General features: G+C 59.2%; 1 protein-coding gene across 14 annotated transcripts; it reads left to right on the plus strand.

Moving 5' to 3' along the window:
- Positions 1–248: 248 nt before the first annotated feature.
- PRODH (proline dehydrogenase 1) lies at positions 249–24,870 on the plus strand. Of its 14 annotated transcripts, XM_077950844.1 has the most exons (15): positions 1,982–2,218; positions 3,912–4,101; positions 5,878–6,086; positions 11,424–11,458; positions 11,969–12,118; positions 14,149–14,213; positions 14,382–14,498; positions 14,911–14,990; positions 15,983–16,064; positions 17,663–17,755; positions 17,877–18,023; positions 18,973–19,148; positions 20,518–20,616; positions 24,123–24,211; positions 24,287–24,870. In XM_077950844.1, exons 2-15 carry the CDS (start codon positions 4,057–4,059, stop codon positions 24,472–24,474), a joined length of 1,575 nt encoding a protein of 524 aa, XP_077806970.1. In that variant the 5' UTR covers positions 1,982–2,218; positions 3,912–4,056; the 3' UTR covers positions 24,475–24,870. The 14 variants fall into 14 exon arrangements, with proteins under 14 accessions (XP_077806975.1, XP_077806969.1, XP_077806973.1 ...); XM_077950849.1 differs by lacking the exons at positions 1,982–2,218; positions 3,912–4,101 and adding an exon at positions 249–408; XM_077950843.1 differs by lacking the exons at positions 1,982–2,218; positions 3,912–4,101 and adding an exon at positions 536–1,226 and having other exon boundaries at positions 24,123–24,215.
- Positions 24,871–24,968: the final 98 nt, after the last annotated feature.

A 24,968-nucleotide genomic window follows, 5' to 3' on the forward strand; every position in this document is an offset into this window, starting at 1 on the left:
GCGCGATCTGGGCTCACTGCAAGCTCCACCTCCCGGGTTTACGCCATTCTCCTGCCTCAGCCTCCCGAGTAGCTGGGACTGGCTAGTTTTTTGTATTTTTTAGTAGAGACGGGGTTTCACCGTGTTAGCCAGGATGGTCTTGATCTCCTGACCTCGTGATCCGCCCGTCTCGGCCTCCCAAAGTGCTGGGATTACAGGCTTGAGCCACCGCACCCGGCCGATTTTTCTTTTGTTTTGTTTTGAGACAGGGTCTCACTCTGTTGTTGTCTTCATGGAGAGCAGGAGCAGAGGCTTTGGGAAGCCAGTGGGCCTTGGCCTCAGCCCTGCCAGCAGAGGGTCCCCACCATGTAAATGAAGTGCCAGCGTGCTTGTCAAGACTAAGCCTTTGGCATTTGTGGGGAATATCGGGCGAGGCCTCCGGGACCAGGCGGGGCGTGGCGGGGCGGGGCGTGGCGGGGCGGGGCGTGGCGTGGCGGGGCGGGGCGGGGCGGGACCAACAGAGCATACTTAAGCGGCCCGGGCCGGTACCGGCCTTCCGCCATGGCTCTGAGGCGCGTCCTGCCGGTGCTGCGCCCCTACATTCCCCGCTTCGCCCCATTGTCCACGGCGCCGGCCGTCCGCGAGCAGCCCACCGCGGGCCCAGGAGCCCTGCCGGGACGTGGGTCGGCCAAGGCAGTGCGGGCACCGGTGCCCGCCGTGGACTTCGGCAACACGCAGGAGGCGTACCGCAGCCGGCGAACCTGGGAGCTGGCGCGCAGCCTGCTGGTGCTGCGCTTGTGCGCCTGGCCCGCGCTGCTGGCGCGCCATGAGCAGGTGCGCGGGGTGCAGGCGGGGGCGCGGGGCTTCTGCCGGTCCCGGGAGCCTTTATGGAGCTTCCTGGCGTGAAAGGGGTGCCTCCCAAGCATCTCCTGGAGCGAGGGAAGCCAGGAAGGGAGGCGTTTCCTGCAGTGCCTTTCGAACCTCGCAAATTTTCCTACTTGTCGATGTCTACCAACTAAAAACAATTATCGTTTTAATATTTACGATATATACCACTTGTGGAAATACAAAGTTATCACTTGGAATTTAAAATGGAGTATTCTTCATGTTGCCACAAGAGAAGCCTGGTGTAGGACTCCAGAGTTAAATCCACGGGACCCAGCCGCTTCCCAGACAGGGCCACTCTGAGCACACTGTTGGGGAAAAAAAGGAAGCCCCTCAAACGCCCAGCTTTGAACTCACCCATGGTAACTTTAAAAAGTGTGAGGACTTTTGGTGGGGGTGGGGGCGGGGGCAACAAGCAGAACGCTGTTGTAGCCGCATCGGCCTAGGGGTATTAGAGATGAGGATTATCTCCAGGTGACCCTGGGAAGAGTTTGCAAGTTTCGTTCCCTTTGTTGGCGCCGGGGTTCTGGTGGTGTTGATTACTCAGATGAGACTCGGAGGTCGGGGGCTGCACCCCTGGCCTCACCAGGAGGCGGGGGAAGGCGGGGAGTGGTGTGAGATGAGAAGCACTGAGCCACACTTGAGCTTAGGTGAGGCCTCGGCGGGTGCGAGGTGAGGGCAGAGGTCCACGAAATCAGAGTCAGATGCTGTTGGCCCGAATCCCATGGGGAGCGCCACGGTCAGCCGAGGACCAGTGGTGGCAGGGGTGCGGAGGATGGTGGAGGAAGAAGGAGCTGAACTGGACAGACAGTGGCCTCTGAGAGGCCGTTGCTGTGCTTGTGTGCATAAAGATGCCTTAAGGTCAAGCCGTGGCCGTGGAGAGCAAGAAGGTGAGAAGGGACATCCCAGGTAGAGGAACTGGCAGGGGGAGGGACGGTGATATGGAGGCTTTGGGGAGTGCCCACATCTAAGGGGCATCCAGAAAGAGCAGCCAGTGCTGGTGGTGCTGCAGTAGGAGGAGGAGGCAGCAGGGCAGGAATGCCAGGGGAGGGAGTGGCCAGTTACAGGTCCCTGCCCAGGGCAAGGATGGGCATCCTAGGTGGCAGCTGGGGCCAGCTGTGCAGAAGCCGTGCCCACCTTGTGGCCGAGATGGAGAGAGGGCTAGGAAGGCACCAGGTCAGGTTTCTCTAGGCACAGCCCTAAGCTTTCTTGTCTAGACCAGTTGTTGCACAGAGAAGCCAGAAGAGCTGGGTGTGGGGTTTGGTGCCCAGTCCGCTGAGGGGAATGCCAGGTGCTGTTCCGTGACCGTGGGAGGAACGTGTCGGCTCCGCCGTCCCTTGGGTGCCTTCTTAAGGCAAGTGCCAGGGCTCAGGGATGGTGCTGTGGGTACCTGGAAGAGGCAGGGCATCCAGAGGCGACCTCTCCCAGGCTCCCCTAGGGTCCTGCCTGTGCTCTGGGAAGCCCCTCGGTGGGGTCTGTGCTGTTGTCTTATTAGTGGTCCCGTGGGTGTTGGCAGCCTCAGCACTGGACGAAGGCAGAGGTCAGGTCCTGGGCTTGTGAGCTGCTCACTAGAACCTGGTCCTGTGGGTAGGCCAGAGCAGGGGGGCCTGCCCTCACCCTCTGGCCTGTGGCTGTGGGGAGATTCCTTCTGCTGAGCCAGCACAGGTCTGTGAGGCGCCGGGGCAGTGGGGCCATCACACCTGCCACAGGAGTGTCAGGTTGCAGGAATTGATCTTTGAGCTGCTGCCTTGGATGCGGACAGCGTTGGGGCCCGCCCTTGCCTGAAAGCAGGGCTTTTTGAGGAGGGTTTAGGAAAGTCCCGGGATTTCCATGACAACAGCACTGAGGTTAGGTGTGCGCCCTCACAGAAGGGACAGGACCCATGGTGACGGTGGTTCCCTGAGGAGGGGGAGGGGAGAGAACCGGCTCTACCAGTGTTGCTCTGCACACATCTGATCGAGTCTTTCACAGAGGGTACAAGTGTATGTGTTACTGGTGCAGGTTTCTAAATCCTCGAAGGCCCTCCTCACCTGAAGATGTGGGGCTGCCCTGGTCTCAGGTAGTGCCATGCGGGGGCATCAGTGACATCAGGATGGTGTTACAGTGGTTGCTTTGCTCTGCTCATACCAGCCCTAGGCTGGGCATGGTGGCTCATGCCTATAATTCCAGCACTTCAGGAGGTCAAGGCAGGAGGACCACTTAAGGCCAGGAGTTCAAGACCAGCCTTAGCAACATTGTGAAACCCTGTCTCTACAAAATATTTTTAAAAGTTAGCAGGGGCCGGGCGCGGTGGCTCACACCTGTAATTCCAGCACTTTGGGAGGCCGAGACGGGTGGATCACCTGAAGTTAGGAGTTCAAGACCAGCCTGGTCAACATGGAGAAACCCCAATCTCTACTAAAAATATAAAAATTAGCCGGGCGTGGTGGTGGGCACCTGTAATCTCTGCTACTTGGGAGGCTGAGGCGGGAGAATCGCTTGAACCTGGGAGGTGGAGGTTTCAGTGAGCCGAGACTGTGCTACTGCACTCTAGCCTGGGCAACAGAGCAAAACTCTGCCTCAAAAAAAAAAAAAAAGTTAGTTGAGCTGGTGGTGCATGCCTTTAGTCCCAACTACTCTGGAGGCTGAGACAGGAGGGTCACTTAAGCCCAGGAGTGAGACCCTGCCTCTAAAAATAAATAAATAAACTTGCCGGCCCTGCCTGTGTGCTTCTGTAGCCCTGTGCAGGGAGCTTTCAGCCTCAGCCCGGACCCAGTCCCTCAGCCCCCCGATCTTTTGAAGAAGCATCCCTGGAACCAGTGCAGCCTGGAACCAGCTCCCGCCTCTTCATTTAGTGCTGGCTGTGCAGAGGCGAGCGGTTAGGTAGAGGGAGACTGCGTGGCCCTGTGAGGCAATCGTGCCAGCCCCTGCAGCAGACAGTTGCCCACCCTCCCTCCTGTTGGGTTTCTGATGGTTCTCTCAGAGCGGATGTGGATGAGCTCAGTGATGGTTTTCAGGTCCCCAGTTCTGCCCCGCCTGCCACTTGGGTGTTCTTTGATATGTTTCAGACCCATCCTGTTCTCCCAGCTATCCCTGGGTGCTGCCGGCAGGAATGAGGCCTGGCTCCCGGCTCAGGCTCAGGCTCAGTGGGAGACAGAGAACATGTCAGCATGTTCATTTTCCAGTTTCTAATCCTCTTTATGAAAGAACAAAATGCAGGAAAGTCAGATTCTGTGTGGAGGCTGCAGGAAGGCAGGGGTGAGTGCCTGGGAAACCCTGGTCCTTGGGGCTGCCCCATGGCGTGCCCAGGGGTGATGGTCAGGAGGCATCTCCATGGGGCACCAATGTTCAGGGTAAGGCTGTGGGGCCATGTCTGCCTGTGGGCAGGTGTGTGGGTGCTCAGGGCTGGCTTGGGTATAAGTGTTTGACTCGCTAATGCTTTTGTTTAGACTAGAAGTTGTTCCTGAAACTATGGTTTCAAGAGATGCTCCCCACATAAAAGGAGTTCTAGTTTCCATTGGGTTTGAGAAATCTCAGGCTCTTCCTGTGTCGGTGCTGAGACAGCAGGGGTGGCAGACACGGGGCAGAGGTGTGCTTCTGAGTATCACACTCGGCCCTCCTCTCCCAGTAGCCTCTTGTTGTCCCTGTCTTTTCTGCCCTGGCTGTCCCCCGTGCTGGAGCTCCCCCAGTTCTCCATGCCATCTCCTTGCCTTGGCAAGCCCCACTCCTGGGTCTAGGTTGGTAAACACCCCTGCCCCACCCTGCAGGCACTGCCCCATCCCCTGTCCTGAGTGACAGGCAGAGTCCCTCCTTCCCCTTTGGGGTTCGTTTACCACCAGGATGTGAGATCCTTGTCAGTTTCCTTTGGTTGTTTCCAGTCTATAAAAGGTGCTTGGTGCATGGGAGCTTGGGACATGTGAATGAGCGATGTGGTGAAATATGATTGGAGGAGACAGCCGAGCAGTTCCCGGGCAGCGTCCGTCAGAGTGGCTGGTCAGCCCCAGATGACCCTGCAGAGCCTATGGGTCATGGGGAGGGAGTCATCTCACAGGCCTCTGTGGACTGTCACCTAGCTCATTGTCCTTGTCGCCAGGGCATGCTTCCCTCCAGCTGGACACAGACTCAGCCTGAGTTTCACACGTTTGTTATTTAGCATCCATTCGGGGGCCGGCCTCGTGCCAGTCACACTGTTTTAGGGACTTGGGATAAGAGGGAACAAAACATTGAAAAATCTGGGCAGTCAAGTACTAGAAAGTCAAGTTAGATCCTCCTCTTCCCCCACAGAACTGCCAAGATGTGGGTATAGAGGATGGTCTCACAATGCCCGCTGCTGTCCCCACAGAGGCCGGCCATTCTCCTTTTGCTCCACCAAGCAGTGGTCAGGCACCCACTGTGTGCCACTGGAGTGACTCATGGGTGGGGCCCTGAAGGGGCAGAGTCCAGGTGGGAACAGTGTGCCCAGGCCAAGCAGGCGGCACCTCCTGTGGTCTCTTTGTTCTGGATGGGAACTGGAGTGATGGACAGAGTGGAGAAGCAAGCGGCTTCGGCTGGTCTTCACCATGAAATCGACACTGAGGCCGGGCGCGGTGGCTCAAGCCTGTAATCCCAGCACTTTGGGAGGCCGAGACGGCGGATCACGAGGTCAGGAGATCGAGACCATCCTGGCTAACACGGTGAAACCCCATCTCTACTAAAAAATACAAAAAACTAGCCGGGCGAGGTGGCGGGTGCCTATAGTCCCAGCTACTCGGGAGGCTGAGGCAGGAGAATGGCGTGAACCCGGGAGGCGGAGCTTGCAGTGAGCTGAGATCCGGCCATTGCACTCCAGCCTGGGCGACAGAGCGAGACTCCGTCTCAAAAAAAAAAAAAAAAAAAAAAAAAAAAGAAATCGACACTGAAAGCCCAGTCACCAAGAGACCATATCAGGGACCCACGGCTGGGGTTAAGTGTTGTGGTCGGGGATGAGCAGCGGGGCCCTGCTTGGGGAAGGGGAGTTCGGGCAGCCCAGGACAGCGGCATCCCTTTGCCTTTCAGCTGCTGTATGTTGCCAGGAAACTTCTAGGGCAGAGGCTATTCAACAAGCTCATGAAGATGACCTTCTACGGCCATTTTGTAGCCGGCGAGGACCAGGAGTCCATCCAGCCCCTGCTTCGGCACAACAGGGCCTTCGGTGTCGGCGCCATTCTGGACTACGGAGTGGAGGAGGACCTGAGCCCCGAGGAGGCAGAGCACAAGGAGATGGAGTAAGGCCTGCCCGGTGTCTGCGGGCATTCTGATCATGACCCGGGAGCACCCAGTGGGAGCAGGTGGGACGTGTCCAGCTGCTGGGCTTCAGCCTCAGCTGGGCGGAGGCCAAGCCTAGGAGAGCTTGGTCAGCCCAACTACTGACGACCCTCCTGGGTTCTGCCTGGAGTTCTTGCATTTTTGCTTAATGTAGATGACAGCTCTCAGCTTTCGTGGGAGGCCTGGTGTGCGTGAGGCCTGAGGAAGCCGAGCACAGAATGGCCCTTGGCCCTATCTAGCCCACGACCTGGAGGGGCACAGGCACCAGCATATGGACCAAGCACTCTGCAAAGAGTGGTTGGTCTTGCCTGGATCTCCCATGAGCCAGGGACTGCTCCAGGAAGTGGAGAGAAACATGGTCTTGTTCTGTCCTGATGCCCAGGAGGGCGGGTCAGGGTGGTACCAACTGCCCTCTACACTCACTGCCCAGGGAAGGGGCTCTGTGTCGGGTTAGTGACCTCCAGGAGCCGACTCCAGGCCGGCCTGCCACTCTGCTCCTGGCTTCAATTCCCTTCTCCACTGACACTGGGGCAGGGGCCAGGCCTGGGAGGTTCCACACCTGCAGGGCAGGCTGAGGCCAGGCAAGGGTCAGGCAGTGGGACCCGCCTGTGGGTCAGGAATCCCTGCAGAAGAGAGGCTGTAGCAGAGCCTCCCCCATCAGGTCAGCAAATGTTTGTGTAAACAGCCAGGTGGCACAGACTCTCAGTCTTGCGCCAGACCCTCCCTGCTACAGCGGCTTCACTCTGCCTCAGTAGAGCCATGGTAATTGGAATTTCATATAATTTTCTTGTGTCACAAAATATTATTCTTGTTTTGATTTCTTTCAACCATTTTTTTAAAAGTAGGGTCTTGCTGTGTTGCCCAGGCTGCAGTGCAGTGGTGCCATGGTTCACTACAGCCTCAGCCTTCTGGGCTCAAGTGATCCTCCCATCTGAGCCCCTAAGTAGCTGGGACCATAGGCATGCACCATCATATCTGGCTAATTTTTAATTTTTTTTTTTTGTAAAGATGGGATCTCCCTGTGTCTCCTTATGTATTTGGGTCCCCTGCACCCAGACAGCAGCTGAGCCTGGCCCACATGAGGCTTGGGACAATCCCTCTGTGGACCTTGTCAGGTCTTGTTTGCTATGCCCCGCCCTGGTGGCTGGCCTGAGAAAGGGAGGGAAAGGCAGTCACATGAGGCCTCCAGCCCTGGGAACGGAATGTCTGTGCCTTGCCTTAGCATGCCGGCTGCTAGTTGCCCGGAGAGAGAAGCCCAGCCCCTGCCTTGTGATTGGCTGTTTTGAAGGTGGGGTGCTCCAGCCCCAGCACTCCACTGTGTTCCTAGCAGGCCCTGTGGGCCTCACAGCTGCCTGAGCCCTTGGCTGCAACCTTTGCTGAGCTGCCTGTTGAATAACCAATGGCCTGTGTGTTCTCAGAAGGAGTCTGGGTGGGGACTTGGTTTCACAATGGGGTTTTCTTCTCAGGCACCTCTGGTATGAAAAGACTCCTTTCCCAGGGTGGTCCTGCCTGGCTTCCTCCATGCCCTGCAGGCTGTGTGTCTGGAGGTGGGCTGGCCTGCACTCTGCCAGGGAGCTGGGCACCCGTCCCCTTAGGAGCCTGAGTCCCTTGCCCTGCAAGGGCTGCGCCTCTCTTGCTGCTGGTGGCTGCTGTCTGCAGGGGCCCTGCTCCAGCTCTGGGAAGTGAACAGGGTTCCCTCCTGTCCTCACGGGGGTGCGTGGTGAGGACACCTACCCAGCTCAGCTGCTCTGTGCCTTCAGAGGGGCCTGAGCCATGGGGATAGGGCTGGGTCTGCAAGCACTGGTCTGATGTCCACACGGCAGCATGGCCTGCCTGGCCGGGAATGACCAGTTATGCAGACCCTAGTGCAGGGAACTGCTGAAAGATCTGTATTCCTAACCTACCTTCCTGTCACAAGGGCCATGAGCTCTACTCTGGGGAGAGACGCTGAGGCCACCGCCCCACATGAAGGCCATGGCGGGTGGTGCTGGCCTAACCGTGAGAGGCCCAGGGAGGATGGAGACGTCTGAGTGCATGGCAAAGCGAGTCCCAGCAGTGCTCTGGAGCACGAAGGAGGAGGTGGGAGGCTGGAGGTGCAGGACAGCAGCGCCCACACAGAGGAGGAGTGGGACCATGCTTCCCAGAGGCCAGGGCCCTACCTGATCCCAGGAGAGAAGTCCCAGGGATCCCCTAAGCAGGCTGAGGTCTTAGGGATGGGGAAGGGGCCAAGCATCTTCCTGACGATTGGGCTGTGAGGGGACACCTAGCGGATGGATGGGGGCATCAGTCGGGCTGTGCAGGCCCAGGGCTGGCTGGAGGCGGGGTCTGGGACTTGGTCTCCAGGCTGGGGCAGCTCACTTGGGATATGTGTGCAGTGTGTGTCCTGAGCAAGGGGCTGGGGAGGCAGGGGCTGGGGGAGCTGGGGAAGGGGGTACAGGTAGGAAGGGGCTTGCCAGGCTTCCCTCCAGGGGAGAGATGGGCAAGGGCAGGGCGTGGACCCCTATGCTCTGCTTGTTTCAAACAGGCATCATGTCCCCAGGAACAGCTACCCAGAGCTGAGCTCGGTAGAGGCTGAAGGGGTGGTTAGGGTCCTCCTGCTGTCTCGGAAGACCCCCTGGGGACTCGTGCTTGTCCTCCTCTGCCCCATGTCCCCTTGTTGCTCTTCCCTTCTCTGTGTCCCGGGCCGTGCCCATGTGTGTGATCATGTGCCCTTCCATAGACTATGCCCTGGGCATGATGAGGGGTGGGGCTGGGGGAGCACAGGGCGGGTTCTGGCTTTAAGCAGTCATTGGGATGTGGTCCTCACCCTGATCAGGGCCTCACATCCACCAGTTCACCCTTCCTCCTCTAACACCCCACAGTTGCCAGTGCCACGTGCCCCCCTCTTCCCTGTGGTGCCTTGAGCCATGACGTGGCAGCGTCCCAAGTGGGGAAAGCCAGATTTCCCATGTGGCACCGGCAGTTCTGAATCAGCTGCTCTGAGGGTGCGTCCTTCCTCCCCTCCAGTGGAAACAGGACCCTGACCTGCCTGGGAACCACCATTTGTGTCTCCTTGTGACTAACCCATGATGCCTGTTGGAGAGTGTGGCCCTGTCCTTGCCACGTAGCTGTCCACTCTGAGACCTGGTTGCCCCTCTGGCCACTGCACATGCTATGCGGTCATCTTGGCCACTGTGCTTGGCTGTGTCAGCCTGGTCTGTGCTCTGGAGGTTCACGGAGGGAAACGGGGGCAGCCTATGGTGTTCTGCCTCTGAGCGTGTCAGAGCAGGAGAGGGAGTGGCCCTGGCTTCCCCAGCCTCTCCTGCCGGGCCCACCTCGGAGGATGAACACAACAGCTGTGGGAATGCTTAGCCGGAACTCGTCTGCCCGGGGACCTGTCAGATAACGATCCTGTTTCATGAAGGCAGGCTGCCTCACAGGCAGACACCTGTCTGGTTAAGTCTCGTGTTATCCAAACTGTGGGCTGTGTGGTTTCAAGATGGGATCTTCTCATCAGGGTCGTGGAGGCCCCTGAGGCCCCATCCCCACTGTCTGCTGTTCCTTGCCATGAGGGTTTCTACCCTGGGCGGGGCTCTGGCTGCCGCCCCAGCCTTGGCAGAGTGAGTCCCCCTTGGAGATGGCTTTTGCCTGGTTGTACCCGAACCTCGGCGTGAAAGTCCTGGGATTGACCTCACGACTGGTCTTGAGGTTCCCAAGCCAGGGACCCGGGAGCTCCCTGTCGAAGGCAGGGGGTCACGTGCTGCCTGCCTGTTCCCTAGTCACAAGATGACATTCCACCTTCTTCTGTCACATCTCTGTCAGCACAAGGCGGCCAGCACATATCTGCCTGCCAGCCCCATCCCTGGGCCAGCACATATCTGCCCGCCAGCCCCGTCCCTGGGCTGCAGCCTTAGAGGACCTGGAGGCACATGAGGAGTCCCTGGCCCATGTGGGGCAGCCCAGGAGTGGGTGGGAGGGAAGGCCTCCTGGTGGGGCCTCCTGGCCCAGGGCTTGCTCCTTGAGCAGGTGGAAGGTAGAAAGCAGTCAGCTGAGGCTCCTCGATGTGGAGGCCTGTGGGATGCGGCTCACTGACCACTGCTCTGCCTTTACCCTTCCCGGCACCTGAGGGGGACCCTGTCCTTTCCTGTGAGTGTGGACAGAGCTGCCCCCCGAGGGTCCGAGCGCCGCCTCTGGGGAGCTTCAGGAAGGCTCTGGATGCTGTTGGTTATGCAGCCAACCTCTCCCCATGGTCACTGACTTAATCAGGCTTTGAATATAAAGTCAGATGACCACAGAGCTGCTCCCGGGGCCAGGGAGAGACCATGGTCACTTTGTCACAGTAGACTTAACAGCCACAGCAACTCTTGCTAGCCCTAATGACACAGCACCGAAACCACATGCCAGGAAGCAGACTGTGGCGTGAGGAGGAGGAAGAGGAGGGTGTTCACAGTGGCTCTGGCAGGGGTGCAGGGCTGGTGGGGGAGGGGAGCCAGGTACCCTAGAGGACGGAGGGGCCAGTGGGAATGGGGGTGCAGGCCAGACGGGGATGGAGAGGCACCTGCAGGAAGGACAGGGGCTTGGCTGGGCAGAGTGTGGCCAGCCTAGCAGGGGACAGCCAGCATCCTGGCCTCACTGGTCTTGAGGTTCCCATGCCAGGGGCCCAGGATTTTGGGTATTACTGGGAAATGATGGGAACCTGGAGCAGGGTGGCATTAAGCAAGATGAGATGGTAAGATCTGCTTTCACTTTAAAGGAACATTTCTGGTTGTTGCTTGGAAAAGAAGTGTCAGGGGCAAGAATGCTGCAGGAGGGCCGGCCTGGAGGACAGGGTGGGACTGTGGGCTGGCTGCGTGGGGGCAGGAGCCTGCACTTGCATCAGAGGTGCCTGGGAGACCCTGGCTCTAGGACAGAGGCCTGAGTAAGGGGGCCTCGTTGGGGATTTAGGGATCTCTGTGTGCTTGTGCCTTCCCGCCTCCGTTCCTCTCAGCCCTGACTTGGAACCAGCTAACTACCTTTATTCAAGAACTTGCTGCAAGGCCTGGGCTGTTCTGAGAACTCAGGCATATCGTTCTGATTTCTCCACCCACAAGGAGCCCCGGGCTTCCTGAGCCCTTGGGACACAACAGCCCCATAAAGTGCTGCCCCTCCCAGGCCCAGGTGTTCTCCCCAGGCTGGGGCGGGGCTGGGGCTGCACCTTGGAATCTACCCTCCACCGGGGTTGTGGTGGGGCCCTCTGTGCAGCCTCAGTGGGAACTTGGCTGTCACCTGAGGCTCAGGTGGTGTGACAATGACCTTTGCCTTCCCCCTCCTTCCCACAGGTCCTGCACCTCAGCTGCGGAGAGGGATGGCAGTGGTGAGTGAGAGGCCGCCGCACGTGAACAGACGCCCTCCCCACTCCACGCACCCCCTGGTTTCTAGGAGAGTCTAGGCTGGAGCACAAGTGGGCCTTGGGGTGATGTCGGAGTCTGGGATCCTCCCTATGTCCAGGGCCCTTCCTGTGTCCAGGGCACCTGCTCTGTCGCTCTGGGCTCTGACATACTCTCAAGTGTCTGGGGAAAGCGATTCCTTGCTGCTTTTTGATGGCCTCCTGGTGGACCCAGGCTTTTGTTGAGGAGGCTCTGCCGTCCTGGCCTCATGAGGAGGTTTAGCCAGGGGGATGCAGCACTCCAGGTGGAAGAGCTGCAGTGCAGACAGGAGGGTGGGTTTGGGGATGGGAACCATGGGGCAGCACAGTGCCCAGGCCAGGCTGGCATGGCCACTACGCTTGGAGCCCTCCTGAGGGCAGGGGCCCTGGGGCCTTGGCGTGTGGGTGCTGGGAGTGGGTGTTTGGAGCTGTGCTCAGGCCATGCATTCACCATTCCAGGGACAAATAAGCGAGATAAGCAATACCAGGCCCACCGGGCCTTCGGGGACCGCAGGAGTGGCGTCATCAGTGCCCGCACCTACTTCTATGCCAACGAGGCCAAGTGCGACAGCCACATGGAGACATTCTTGCGCTGCATCGAAGCCTCAGGTGGGGCCCCCTCTTTGCTAGCTATACCCCCACCATGTCCCAGCCTGAGTGGACCCCTGGGCTCACGGAGGTGCTGGTGGGTGAACACCAAGCTGGGGCAGGAGCCAGAGGGCTGGGTTCTGGTCACACTTGGGTGCCTCACTGTTCGGCCCCTTCCTGAGGGGTCCCACTGCCTCCCAGAAGGCATCTCCTGCCCCCGCCCCAGCCCCCTGTTCCCTGATCCCACCTCATGCTCCCCACCCTTCTCCCTGGCTCGGGGCCAGGACCAGGAGCTGCAGGAAGTTGGTCCATGTCAGCTGCCGAGCCACCCTTAGCCCAGGGTGGAGGTTCCGTTCAGGGAGCTGGTGTCGCATCTTCTGCCTGGGAATCCCTCCCTGACACAGCCTCTGGGGGCCAGAGGTGGGGGGAGCAGGTGCTTCCAGGGCTAGAGAAGCCAGAGGTCACCAAGGCCCCGTGTCCTTCAGTGTTAGAAACACCCGAACCTGCACAGCCCCATGCTAGCCCCAGCAGCCCTCCGTCAGGGGCAGCAGGTCCCAGGCCTGTTCATATTTTTGTTTGTTTGTTTCAAATGAGACTGGATCTTACTCTGTTGCCCACGCTGGAGTGCAGTGGTGTGATCATAGCTCACTGCAGCCTAGACCTCCTGGGCTCAAGCCATCCTCCCACCTCAGCCTCTTGAGTAGCTGGGTCTACAGGTGCACGCCGCCACACCTGGCCAAGTTTTTGTTTTTGTTATTATTTTTGTAAAGAGGAGGTCTTACACCCAGGCACAGTGGCCCACGCCTGTAATCCCAGCACTTTGGGAGGCCGAGGCGGGTGGATTGCCTGAGGTCAGGGGTTAAAGACCAGCCTGGGCAACATGGTGAAACCCTGTCTCTACTAAAATACAAAACATTAGCCAGGAATGGCAGCAGGTGCCTGTAATCCCAGCTACTTGGGAGGCTGAGACAGGAGAATCACTTGAATCCAGGAGGCAGAGGTTGCAGTGAGCCGAGATTGTGCCACTGCACTCCAGCCTGGGCGACAGAGTGACTCCATCTCAAAAAAAAAAAAAAAAAAAAAGAGAGATCTCACTATGTTGCCCTGGCTAGCCTGGAACTCCTCCTGAGCTCAAGTGATCCCCCCACCTTGGCCTCCCAAAGTGCTGGGATTACAGGTGCACACTACCACACCCAGCTACTTTTCGTATTTTTTTGTAGAGATGGTGTTTCACCATGTTGCCCAGGGTGGTCTCAAACTCCTGGGCTCAAGCGAACCTTCCACTTTGGCCTCCCAAAGGGCCAGGACCACTGCACCTGGCCCTGCCGAGCAGTGCTTGGAAGCCGCCTCCCGACTGGGGCTGGGGGTCAGAGTGGCCAGCTGAATGCTGGGCCACCAGGGTGAGGGGCGTCTTCTCGCCCATTGCCTGTGCTCCCGGGGCAGATGGAAGGGGAAGGCCCTGCATTGGGGTGACATTAAACAAGATGAGATGGTAAGATCTGCTTTCACTTTAAAGGAACATTTCTGGTTGCTGCTTGGAAAGAAGTGTCAGGGGGAAGAATGCTGCAGGAGGGTCGGCCTGGAGGACCGGGTGGGACTGCGGGCTGGCTGTGTGGGGGCAGGAACATCAGAGGTGCCTGAGAGACCCTGGCTCTGGGGCAGAGGCCTGAGCAAGGGGGCCTTGCTGGGGTGTCTCTGCCTTAGCCATGCTTGGTGTTTCTGGATTCTGTGACCCACGGGTGAGCAGCCTATGGTGCTGGTGGCACAGGGGAGGAAACTGAGGCAGGGAGCCTGTGGGGGCTGCTTGGCAGGGGACAGGCAGCTCCTGTGCCCACTGCTGTCCCGCACCTGCATGGCAAACACAGACCCCGCCACGGAGCCCCCTTCCATCTCTACAGGACCTCCAGAGCGCCATGTGCGGGGACTTCACGGGTGGGGTGGGGTCAGGAGCCTGCTGTAGGCTGGTGAGGTCCCAGCCCTCCCTGTCCCACCCTGCACTGCCTCCATGCACCTCTCAGGGCCGTCATGGCTTTTCCTGTGGCTTCTGACAGGTAGAGTCAGCGATGACGGCTTCATAGCCATTAAGCTCACGGCACTGGGGAGACCCCAGTTTCTGGTAAGTGCTAGAACCTTCCACCTGCAGAGTCTGGTGCTGTGCAGCTGTGGGCATCCACTGAAAGCACAGGTGCCTGTGCCTTAGAGGCCTGAGCTGGCCACAGGGGCTGCGTGGGGGACTGGGGCAGGCAGGGGCGTGTGCAGATGGCATTCAGGCCTGTGTTTGCAGCTGCAGTTCTCAGAGGTGCTGACCAAGTGGAGACGCTTCTTTCACCAAATGGCTGCGGAGCAAGGGCAGGCGGGCCTGGCTGCCATGGACACCAAGCTAGAGGTGGCGGCGCTGCAGGTGGGGCAGCCCTCCCCTTCCCCACTCCCGGGGCTTGTGAGGGGGTGGGCACCATGGGGGCGCACAGGGGGCATGGTGGGCAGTGGTCTGAGGCGGTTTGGGGAACTCATCCAGGGCATGTGGCTCACTCTGCAGCTGCTGGGGTTGGCCTTGTGGGGAGGAGGAGGTCAGAGGGACGCTGAACAGAGTGGGGAGATGCTGGTGGGAGGGCTGGGGACCAGCCCTGCAGGGCATGGGCGAGCATCAGCAGCAGGGTGGGAATAGACCTGTCTATGCAGTAGAAACAAACCAGAAATGGATCCCGTTCTCGCTAATGATGTAATAAAGCCAGAAACAGCACCAGAGGCCAATGGGTGGGGGAAGGATAAAATGTGAATGAATGGGGCTGATCCAGGCCTTCTCACTTCTCAAGGAAAGTGTTGCAAAGATGGGCATCGCATCCAAGGCTGAGATTGAGGACTGGTTCACGGCGGAGACCCTGGGAGTGTCTGGGTGAGAACAGCCCCCAGGCTGAGAGGACACAAGCATCAGCCATGGTTCCAGCCAAGCCCCAGCGGCGTCTCCCAGTCCTGGCTGCCCTGCCTGAGAGGGTGGGCCTTGGGATGACAGTGCTGAAGGACCTGCTTTTCACACAGCAGGACTTGATGGCTTCAGGAGTCCCTGGGGCCCCATAGAGGGCTCATTATAGAATTATCTGGGTCCAGAGCAAAGGTGGCACTCTCAGCCCCCCTGGAGCCCACGCTGGCAGGTGAAGGATCAGAGCCCCACGCCCCATCCTTGGGGTCAGGGGCTGGGACCGAGGTCACCAGGAGCCCCCAGTTGAAGTGGGGAGGTGACTGGGGTGGTGCAGTAGTGAGCCATCCCCTCACATACTGTCAGCCTTGCCCACTGTGTCCTCCCTGGCCCCTGGAGCTGTGTCCACCTCCTGCCTGGCTGCCTATGCTCAGCCCCTCCACAAGCCCAAAACAGCCCTAGGGTACTCAGTGTTTTCAGAGCCGCCTAGATACAGGACTGTTTGTGTTTTGGTTTTAAATTATTTTAATTAATTTATGTTTATAGAGACCAGGTCTCACCATGTTGCCCAGGCTGGTTTCAAACTCCTGGGCTCAAGTGACCTGCCCACCGTAGCCTCCCAAAGTGCTGGGATTAAAAGTTTGAGCCACTGCACGCCACTGGTTTTAAATTTTTAAACAGAGAACAGTATTTACATTTTCTCTGTCTTTTTTTTTTTTTTTTTTTCCCGAGACAGAGTCTCGCTCTGTCGCCCAGGCTGGAGTGCAGTGGCACGATCTCTGCTCACTGCAAGCTCTGCCTCCTGGGTTCACTCCATTCTCCTGCCTCAGCCTTCTCTGTCTTTTAAAACTGCACACCGAGGTGGGTTTTGTGGTGGTTGGTGAACGGACAGGTTTGGGCCTGGATCTCCCACCCGACCCCAGCACCCACAGGTGGGGTCGCCCCCTCTGCTGATGCGCCTCCTCCCTCAGCACCGTGGACCTGCTGGACTGGGGCAGCCTCATCGACAGCAGGACCAAGCTCTCCAAGCACCTGGTGGTCCCCAACGCTCAGGTAACGCCTCCGCTCCTCGGTGAGGCCCTGCTCAGCAGGGCGCTGGGCTGAGAAGGGAGTTCAGCCTGCCACGCGTGTCTCTTGTTGCCCACCCTGGGAACTTAACATGACCAAGATCACTGCACACTGTGGCCCCACAGACCCCCTATGGTCCAGGGGGAAGGAGACAAACCCACTAGTGCCCACAGAGTGTTTGGTGGGACAGAGACCCACGCAGAGCCTTAAGACACCACAAGGAGAGGGGGTCTGGGCCTTCCCCCAGTCATCTGTCTTGTGCATCAGGTCACCCCAAACTTCAGAGGCCTGAAACGCAGCAGTCACTCTGCTTCTCCCTCATGGTTCTGGGGTTGACAGGGCTCAGCCGGGCAGTCCTCCCTTGGGGTCTCCTGGGTAGCTGTCCTCACAGAGTGGTGGGCTGGGACCTGGTGGAGGCGCCCATTCCCATGTCTGGAAGTTGGTGCTGGCTGTGGCTTGGGCTTTTTCCCAACATGGCAGCTGGGCTCTAAGGGCCAGTGTCCCCTGAGACGTGAGAGCCAGGCAGAAGCTGGGTGACCTTTTCCTGCCAGTGTTCCCTGAGACATGAGAGCCAGGCAGAAACTGGGTGACCTTTTCCTGACTCGCCTCAAAAGTCACACGGTGTCTTTTCTGCCGAGTTCTGTGTGTTAGAAGCATGTCACCAGGCCAGCCTGTGTACAGCGGGGAGAGGAATGAGAGTCATCTGCCTGTGGGAGGGAGGCCCAGGACCTGGCAGAATGCTTGAAACCACAACCTAAGCTGGGATTCGAAGAAAGAACAGAAGCACCTTCAGAAAACATCCCGCAGAGGCAGCTTTCCGTGACACATCCAGCCCCAGTCCACTAAGGGCCCAGCCTCACACTTAGAGACCTCGACCCAGAGGCTCGGGGCGCCGTGTGTACAGAGCGGCTGTGCACCAAGGCCACCAGCTGCTGGAGACTTTAGCATCGTGTAGCAAGGGCTAGAGCAGTACTGTGTGTGCTCAGTGAGGCGAGGCTGCTGGGGCAGCAAAGGGGTGAGTGGGAGGCCCTGCAGGATGGGTCCCCATGGCCTCTGAGCACCAGCTCCTTGAAGGCCTCATCCTGGAGGTTGCCCTGGTCCCCAACCGTGTGTCAGCATGTGCTGCACGACCGCCCTGTCAGCCTGTAGCCAGGGGTTCCTCCTCCTGGGTCCTCTCCCTGCTCCGGGCGGAGCCTTCTGTTTGACGATTGGGTGGTCAGTGTTCACTTCCTCAGTGTCACATGGGAGCTGCAGGGGGCCCTCCCACAACAGTGAGGCCTCGGTGGGAACTGGGGAGGCTGCTAGAGTACACACTTTGGGGTACAGGCCTGGACTGAGCCTGGGGCCCACTGACATGGCCAATGAGCTCCCTCATGGTGCCACCAGGCCCACGTAGGGCAGTGCACTGGCTGCATTGGAGGTTCCCGGGCGCTGTGTTGCTGTGTCCAGGTGGCCCTCCCGGCCCTGCATGGGCGGATCAGAGGGTTCCCGTGGGCTGGGAACACTGAGAAAGGTTTAGCCTGGGCCTCAGGGTGGCACTTTCCAGCCCTCGCTTGTGGCCTGACCATGTGCTGCACCCCCAGACAGGACAGCTGGAGCCCCTGCTGTCCCGGTTCACTGAGGAGGAGGAGCTACAGATGACGAGGATGCTACAGCGGATGGATGTCCTGGCCAAGGTGAGCTGCCCTGCTCGGGCAGAGGGCTGGGGCCTTGGGGACCTGGGACTCGTGCAGAAGAGGGCACCTGCCTCACTTGAGCAACAGTCGCTCCCACTGCTCCTCCCTCTGCACCTCTCAGAAAGCCACAGAGGTGGGCGTGCGGCTGATGGTGGACGCCGAGCAGACCTACTTCCAGCCGGCCATCAGCCGCCTGACGCTGGAGATGCAGCGCAAGTTCAACGTGGAGAAGCCGCTCATCTTCAACACGTACCAGTGCTACCTCAAGGCAAGCTCCCCGCTCAGCCCCTCCCTGCCTGCCTTGGGGCTTGGAGACCCCACAGGCGGGGCTCCTCTCATCTGAGCTCCCTGGCATTTGCCTGGCTCTACACTCAGCACCCGCCAGGGAGCTCACGGGATGGAGGAGGGAGTGGGCCGTGCCCCCAAGGGATTGCTGGGGTCTTCTGCAGCACAGCTCACCCAGGGCGGGCCCCAGGGCCCAGGAAAGAGCCCCTTAGGTGGTGGCCACAGCCAGGCCTGCAGAGGAGGCCGAGGCCGGGGTGACTGGCTCAGAGTAGGAAGAAGGGCCCGCTGCCCGCAGCCTCTCCTGTGGTTCTCGGAACCTGCCGAGTGTCTAAGGAGCAGGAGGAAGACAGCGATCTCTATGAGGGTCCACTAGATGTGCCCGACGCCCCAAACGTGGAAGGCGCCACATGACCATTTCCTCCAGCGTGTTTTCAGTTCAACGCCCCTAAGAACCGGATGAAAGCTTTGGGCCCTCCCCGGAAAGACTCACCCAGGATGTCACATGTATTCAGGGAGCCCACCCTAGCCTGTGGGCCCCAAACTGCTCAGGGATGTTAACAGGTTCAGAGCTCTCAGGGGTGAGCCAGGTGCCTGGAGGACACAGGGTGGCATGGGGAGGGGTCCAGGCAGGAGCCTGCAGTACACACCCATCCCCCCGTCAGCCTGGGAGTCTAGAGCACATGATGGCTGCTGGTGCCTGAGCTGCTCCCACAGGGCTGTCCACGGGCCACACAGGAAGCTGCAGACATCCCCATTGCCATTGCTCCTTGGGGACAGATCCTCACCCACACCTGCTCCAGGTGCCCTGAGCTGCACCTCCCCAGGCAGCTGCTGCCCAGCCCTGGTGACTGCACCTGGGCCCAGGAAGGCCCCATCCTGCTGTCACTTGGGCTTGCCCAGGCTCCCTGCGACTTTTGGCCCTGGCCCCACAGGATGCCTATGACAATGTGACCCTGGGCGTGGAGCTGGCTCGCCGTGAGTGCTGGTGTTTTGGGGCCAAGCTGGTGCGGGGCGCCTACCTGGCCCAGGAGCGAGCCCGTGCGGCAGAGATTGGCTATGAGGACCCCATCAACCCCACGTACGAGGCCACCAACGCCATGTACCACAGGTGCGCAGCTCTCCCGCGCCTCCATCTTCCCAGGGCAGGGTGCCAAGAAACCGGACCTGAGGGAGAGGCTTGGAGACTGACCCTGTCCCACCCTGCTGGGGCCAGAAGACCCCAGCAGGAGTGGCAGCCTCGTGTGTCCCCAGGTCAGAACTGGTATTTCCTCTGCTTTTGTGTCATGTGTTGCTTTTTCAAAAACATTAAGGTTATTCTTTTACAAATATAGAAAAGCCCATTGAACAAAGCAAAATAGGCCACAGTTCCCTGAGCCGGCTCCTGCAGACACTTAGATCCAGAGATGTGCACGAGCACCCGGCCCTCCCCGCCCCGCAGGCTCAGCCTGTTTGCTTTTCAGTTCACACAGTGGGATCGCCCATCAGCTGTTCTGCACCTGCTATTACTGCTCTAGTTTCCTGGTGATCTTTTCATGTAGCACAGGCTGGCCAACCATGAGCTTTTCCTCTTAGAGGAGTGTGTGCTGCAAATTCAGAGACCCCAGGTGTCTCCTGGTTGCCTGCAGCTCCCCTCCTGCAGCCGCCGTGCCCATCGTGCCGCAGCGCACACATCTCCGCCATTGTTGTTTGCGTTGTAGTGTGTTCTCTGCCCAATGTGCTTTTCATTTCTCATTCCATCTGGGTCCCCTTGTGTGGGCTTGCAGAGTGGCGCTGTTACCAGCCAGCATGGGGTGCCCGGGACTGTGTGTCCAGCATCTTTGATCTTACTGGTTTCAGTCTGGTTATTGTAACAGGGACTCGCTGGACACACCGTCACCCTCTATGGTACACACGGGCCATCAGGGGTTTTGTGTCTGAGGATGCAGCTGTCCTAGGTTCCTGGAACTGGAATTGCTGGGTCAGAGAGAATGTGCGCGTGGTCAAGCTTGCTGTGTCCTCGCTGCAGGAGGGTGGTACTGCTCGGGCTTCCTGGTGCACCGGGATGCCCACCCCCACTGTGCCCTATAGGGACCTGCTTCCCTTTTATTTCCTTGCAGGGCCGGGGGGCACTGTAGGATCCCTCCCCAGAAGCAAAGCTGTGTCTGTCATGAGGCTCATGGCCATGTTTGGGCTGGTCCCCAGCGTCACGGCACGTTCGATGCAGGGACGCTGCACCCCAGCTGGTTCTGCATGAATTGTCTGGTCCCAGACATCGCTCACTTCTTCTTGGTTGCTGGTCTTTCTTTTTCATGAGGTGCTGGGAGGGGCAGATGCTGCTCCTGTTCCTCCTGATCCTGTGGGATCCTGTGGACACCCTTGGAAAGAGCCAGCTCACTGGATGGCCCTGGGCCTGCCCTCGGCCTCCTCTCTGTGCAGCTGGTAATGAGAGGCGCAGGCGACCACAGGCTGGAACTGGGCTCACATGGCACTCTCCATAGGTGCCTGGACTACGTGCTGGAGGAGCTGAAGCACAACACCAAGGCCAAGGTGATGGTGGCCTCCCACAACGAGGACACAGTGCGCTTCACGCTGCGCAGGTAGGTGCGCCCCACCCTGCATCGTCACCCCACCCTGCATCGTCACCCCACCTGAGCCGTTGGCTCTTCTGGTTGGGGAGAGGTGGCAGCAGCGCAGAGCTCAGGGTGGGCAGAGCAACCTGCTGGGTGCAGGCGGACGGTTGTGGGGAAAGGTTGGTGAAATGAACTGGAGGGCAGCTTCAGTGCCCTGCAGGCCCAGGTCTGCCGGCCTTCTGGACGTTGGACTGTGAGAGCACAAAGGCTCTTTGCAGTTACGTTGGTTTTTAAAATTAACATCTTTTTTTGAGATAGAATCTCGCTCTGTCACCTCGGCTGGAATGCAGTGGCATGGTCTCGGCTCACTGCAACCTCCACCTCCCAAGTTCAAGCAATTCCTTATGCCTCAGCCTCCCAAGTGGCTGGGATTACAGGTGTGCACCACCATGCCTGGCTAGTTTTTTTTTTATTTTTAGCAGAGACAGGGTTTCACTATGTTGGTCTCAAACTCCTGACCTCAAGTGATCCTCCCTTCTTGGCCTCCCAAAGTGCTGGGATTACAAGCATCAGCCACTGTACCCAGACTTTTAAAAATTAACATCTGACTTATTAAACTTCCAAAGTAAAAACCTAAGTTTCATTAGGGGATTCGGAGGGCTCCTGAAAGGTACAGATGCAGTGCTGGAGCCCAGTCCCTCAGGAGGCCTCCACAGCGCCGCCTCATTTATAAGCAGTTCCCTTAACATTTTTACTACATCTGGAATGTAACGGTCTGTTTTCCCTTTAAACATGTGTCCCATGGAGCACAACTTTGGTAGAATTCTAACAAGTCAAATGCAGCAGTTAGGTGAAGTCAGTTCTTGGATATTCCAGTACTGTCACCCTGGTTTTATCTCATGCCTTAGCCCAAGCTATGCGGTCTTAGGTCCCCCTCCCCTCCCAGATTCCGCCTTCCCAGGGATGGGACCCCTAGAACCCTCGGGGGCCTGGGCAGTGGCCTCGCTGGCTGTCACCTTCCTAGGAGCTGAGCAGAGATTCCACTCCACAGCAGGGCAGGGTGTTCCAGATCCAGGGCTTGTGGCACGAGGGGGCTCCCCAAGGAGCTGTGAAGCCACAGGGCCAGGCTTGGGGCCAGGGCTGCAGCCAACAGGACACATCCTGGTGCTGCTCGGGGAGCTGACTCATGGCTCTGAAATCATTCACTTATGTCCACATTCAGCCTTTGTTCACGATGCTGCTGCTTTTTCATGGCCTGAAATTGCAGCACACTCGCTTTTGTGCCCTGACCCTCTGCTAATTGTCACAGATGTGTTGGTGATGGGACAGACTCACTGTCTCCACACGCACAGGCCTGGCGGCCAGCAGGAGCCAGCACTCGGGAGCTGGTGGGTCCTCTCAGCTTGTAATCAGGACTCCCGGCCTCTGCGTGGACTCTCAGTGCTGGTGGGCTCACAGCCTGACTAGACACCTCACCATCCAACTCCAAAAGGACAGCCTGCCCTCAGCAGGGCTTCCTCTCTCCAGCTTCCCCCCGGCACCTGTCTGTCCCCACTGTCTTGCTGTGGCAGTGGCTTCCCCACTGGACACAGCTTCCCCCTCCCCTGAGTGGCAGCTGGGCTCGCTCCTCATGGCCCCAAGGGCCGTGTGCCAGGTTCCCCCAATACCATGCTCACAACCCTGCCTGAGGCTGGACCCCTGCAGGCTTCAGCTCTGTGCCCCTGCAGTGGGTGGCTGGGGAGCTCTGGGGAACTGGGGCCCCCTCCCCTGAGTAAGTGCTTCTAGACTATGGCAGCTGCTCTGTCCTATGCCGGGCCCAGACTGCCACACCACCCACCCTCAAACAACCCGCGTTGGCTTTGGCCGAGGAGCCAACCCGCCCCAAACTTAGAGGCTGAAACAGTGGCATGTTCTGGAGGCCTGGGCGGGCTGGCTCAGCTGATGCTTCTGCCGCTGGCCGTGCCTGTGTCCCTCCTGCATCTGTGATCTGGGGCCGGTGGGGCCTAATGAGCTCATTCATGGCTGGGGCAGTAAAGGAGGCTGTACCCAGATCCAGTGTCTCACAGGCCAGCCCAGGCTTGGGCATGTGGTGGGCTCAGGCTTCCAGAAGGCCTGGAGAGGGCAAGCCTCTGCTTGTGTCACCTTTGGTACCTCCCTGTTGGCCAAAATGCCTCATGAGGTCAAGCCCAGATGCCAGGCGGAGTGAGTTGCTGCCCGGCGCTGGGGGGAGCTGCAGTCACGTGGCAGAGGCCGTGCACACCACAGGGGAGGGGGCAGCCAGCAGTGGCAGCCCGGCTCTCGGGTTCTTGTCCTGGGGTTGAGGGAGACACACGATGGAGACCAGGGCGATGTGGCAGAGACGGGTGCCTGCTTTAGACTGGGTGGTCCCGACACTGGAGCCCAGCCCAGGGATGGAGGGAAAGGGCCTCTGGCTGATGGGTACTCTGGGAGCCAGGGCTGGGGCGGGGAGAGAACAGGGGAGGTGAGGCCCTCGGGGAGGGAGTGGGAAGCACAGCACAGGCCCCGCCAGTCACCCAGGTGATGTGTGAGGAGCGGGCGGAACTCAGCCCAGGGTGGGGGCCCCAGTGCTGTGCAGACCGGCTAAGTCAGGATACCTGGACATAGGAAGCTGGAGATGAAACATGAGAACTGTCACTGCATGGATATTTCAAACCCTGAGAATCTTTGTAAGACCCTGTCAGGGGTGGTGTGAAGACAGGACAGAGTTGAGGGCCTCACCCCAATATCTGAGCAGTGCTAACAGATATATAATACAAGCCACATCTGCAAAATTCTTTAGTAGCCACATTAAAAAAGAAAATGAATTTCAAGAATATATTTTAATTAACCCAAAATATACAAAATATTACTTCAAATCGTATTCCAGCTGCTTTTAGAAAAGCAACGCAGCATTGAGTATTATGTTTCTACAAAGTCTCCTAAATCCCGTGTGTATGTGACATGTGCAGCACATCTCGGTTCAGGGCAGCCGCCTTCCGAGGACTCGGGGGCTGGTGGCAGCTGTGTGGGACAGAGCAGCTGTGGGGATGGGGCAGAGGAGCAGCCCACAGAGGGCAAGGGCAGGGCCGGAGACCAGTCATACCGCAGAACCCTGGAGGGGCTTGAGGAAGGGATGGCAGGAGAGCCGAGGAGCTTCCCTGCCCTGTGGGGCAGGCTGCTGGGTGGGTCAGGGCCCCAGGAAGGGCTGCACCTCCAGGAAGGGAGGTAGAGGAGAGGTGGCAGAGGGGAGGGTGGGGAAAGCAGGAGGAGGATCTTGTTGGCTAAGGGCTGACGCCTCCCCAGGGAGAAGAGTAGGGCAGCCCAGCAGAGTCCTGCTGAGAAGAGACCTCACTGGGGCAGGGCCAGGCAGAGCCCATACCCCAGCCCCACCTTGCAGGGGATGAAGTCTGAAGAGTGTAGATGGGGAACCTGGGGTAGTAGGACGGGCTCAGAGCTGGGACAGGAGCCCTGTACCCCTGTACCGGGGACAGTGTCCTGGAACTGGCCCTCAGCTCCTGGCTCCACTTGCATAGGATGGAGGAGCTGTGCCTGCATCCCGCTGACCATCAGGTGTACTTTGGACAGCTGCTAGGCATGTGTGACCAGATCAGCTTCCCGCTGGGTGAGTGGGGCCCTCCCTGGTGTGATGGGGTGCGGTTCTGGGCCTGTACCTCATGGCGTATCTGCCCCTTTGCAGGCCAGGCTGGCTACCCCGTGTACAAGTACGTGCCCTACGGCCCCGTGATGGAGGTGCTGCCCTACTTGTCCCGTCGCGCCCTGGAGAACAGCAGCCTCATGAAGGGCGCCCGTCGGGAGCGGCAGCTGCTGTGGCTGGAACTCTTGCGGCGGCTCCGAACTGGCAACCTCTTCCGTCGCCCTGCCTAGCACCCGCCAGCCCACCCTCGGCCTCCAGGCCCCCCCGCGCCCACCCCAGGCCGTCACCACAGTTGTAACCAACCCCATCCTCACATAGACTCACCTTTTTTCACTCCACACTTGCAGAGCTGCTGGAGGTGGGGTCAGGTACCTCCCAGTCCTGCCCAGGGTCTGGGCACTCAGGTGTGGGCCAAACCTGCTACCTGCCTGGGATAGCTGCAGGGAACGGTTGGGAACTCTCCCCGGATGTGTGGGCCCAAGGCCCCTACCTCTGTGACCCCCATGTCCTTGGGCCTAGAGGATTGTCCGCCTTCTGCCAGGGCCAGCCCACACAGCCCGAGCCCCTCGGGGAGCAGAGGCCGGGCTGGGGAGGCCCTGCCTGGTCAATAAACCACTGTTCCTGCAGCTGACAGCCCTTGCCCTCACACAGGGTCAGCTCTGGGCAGCAAAGAGGGAGTGGCTCAGACAAGGTCAGGGAAGTCTCACCCCAGACTCTGGCTTCC

Source organism: Macaca mulatta, chromosome 10 (assembly GCF_049350105.2).
Source record: "Macaca mulatta isolate MMU2019108-1 chromosome 10, T2T-MMU8v2.0, whole genome shotgun sequence".
Classification (NCBI taxonomy): Eukaryota; Metazoa; Chordata; class Mammalia; order Primates; family Cercopithecidae; genus Macaca; species Macaca mulatta.

Bases quoted from the DNA above. Each gene is read 5' to 3' on its own strand.
- PRODH (XM_077950842.1), top strand. From the start codon at position 541: ATGGCTCTGAGGCGCGTCCTGCCGGTGCTGCGCCCCTACATTCCCCGC. The intron at 814-5,877 runs GTGCGCGGGGTG...TTTGCCTTTCAG, and splicing joins TGCTGGCGCGCCATGAGCAG to CTGCTGTATGTTGCCAGGAA. The intron at 24,216-24,286 runs GTGGGGCCCTCC...GCCCCTTTGCAG, and splicing joins ATCAGCTTCCCGCTGGGTGA to GCCAGGCTGGCTACCCCGTG.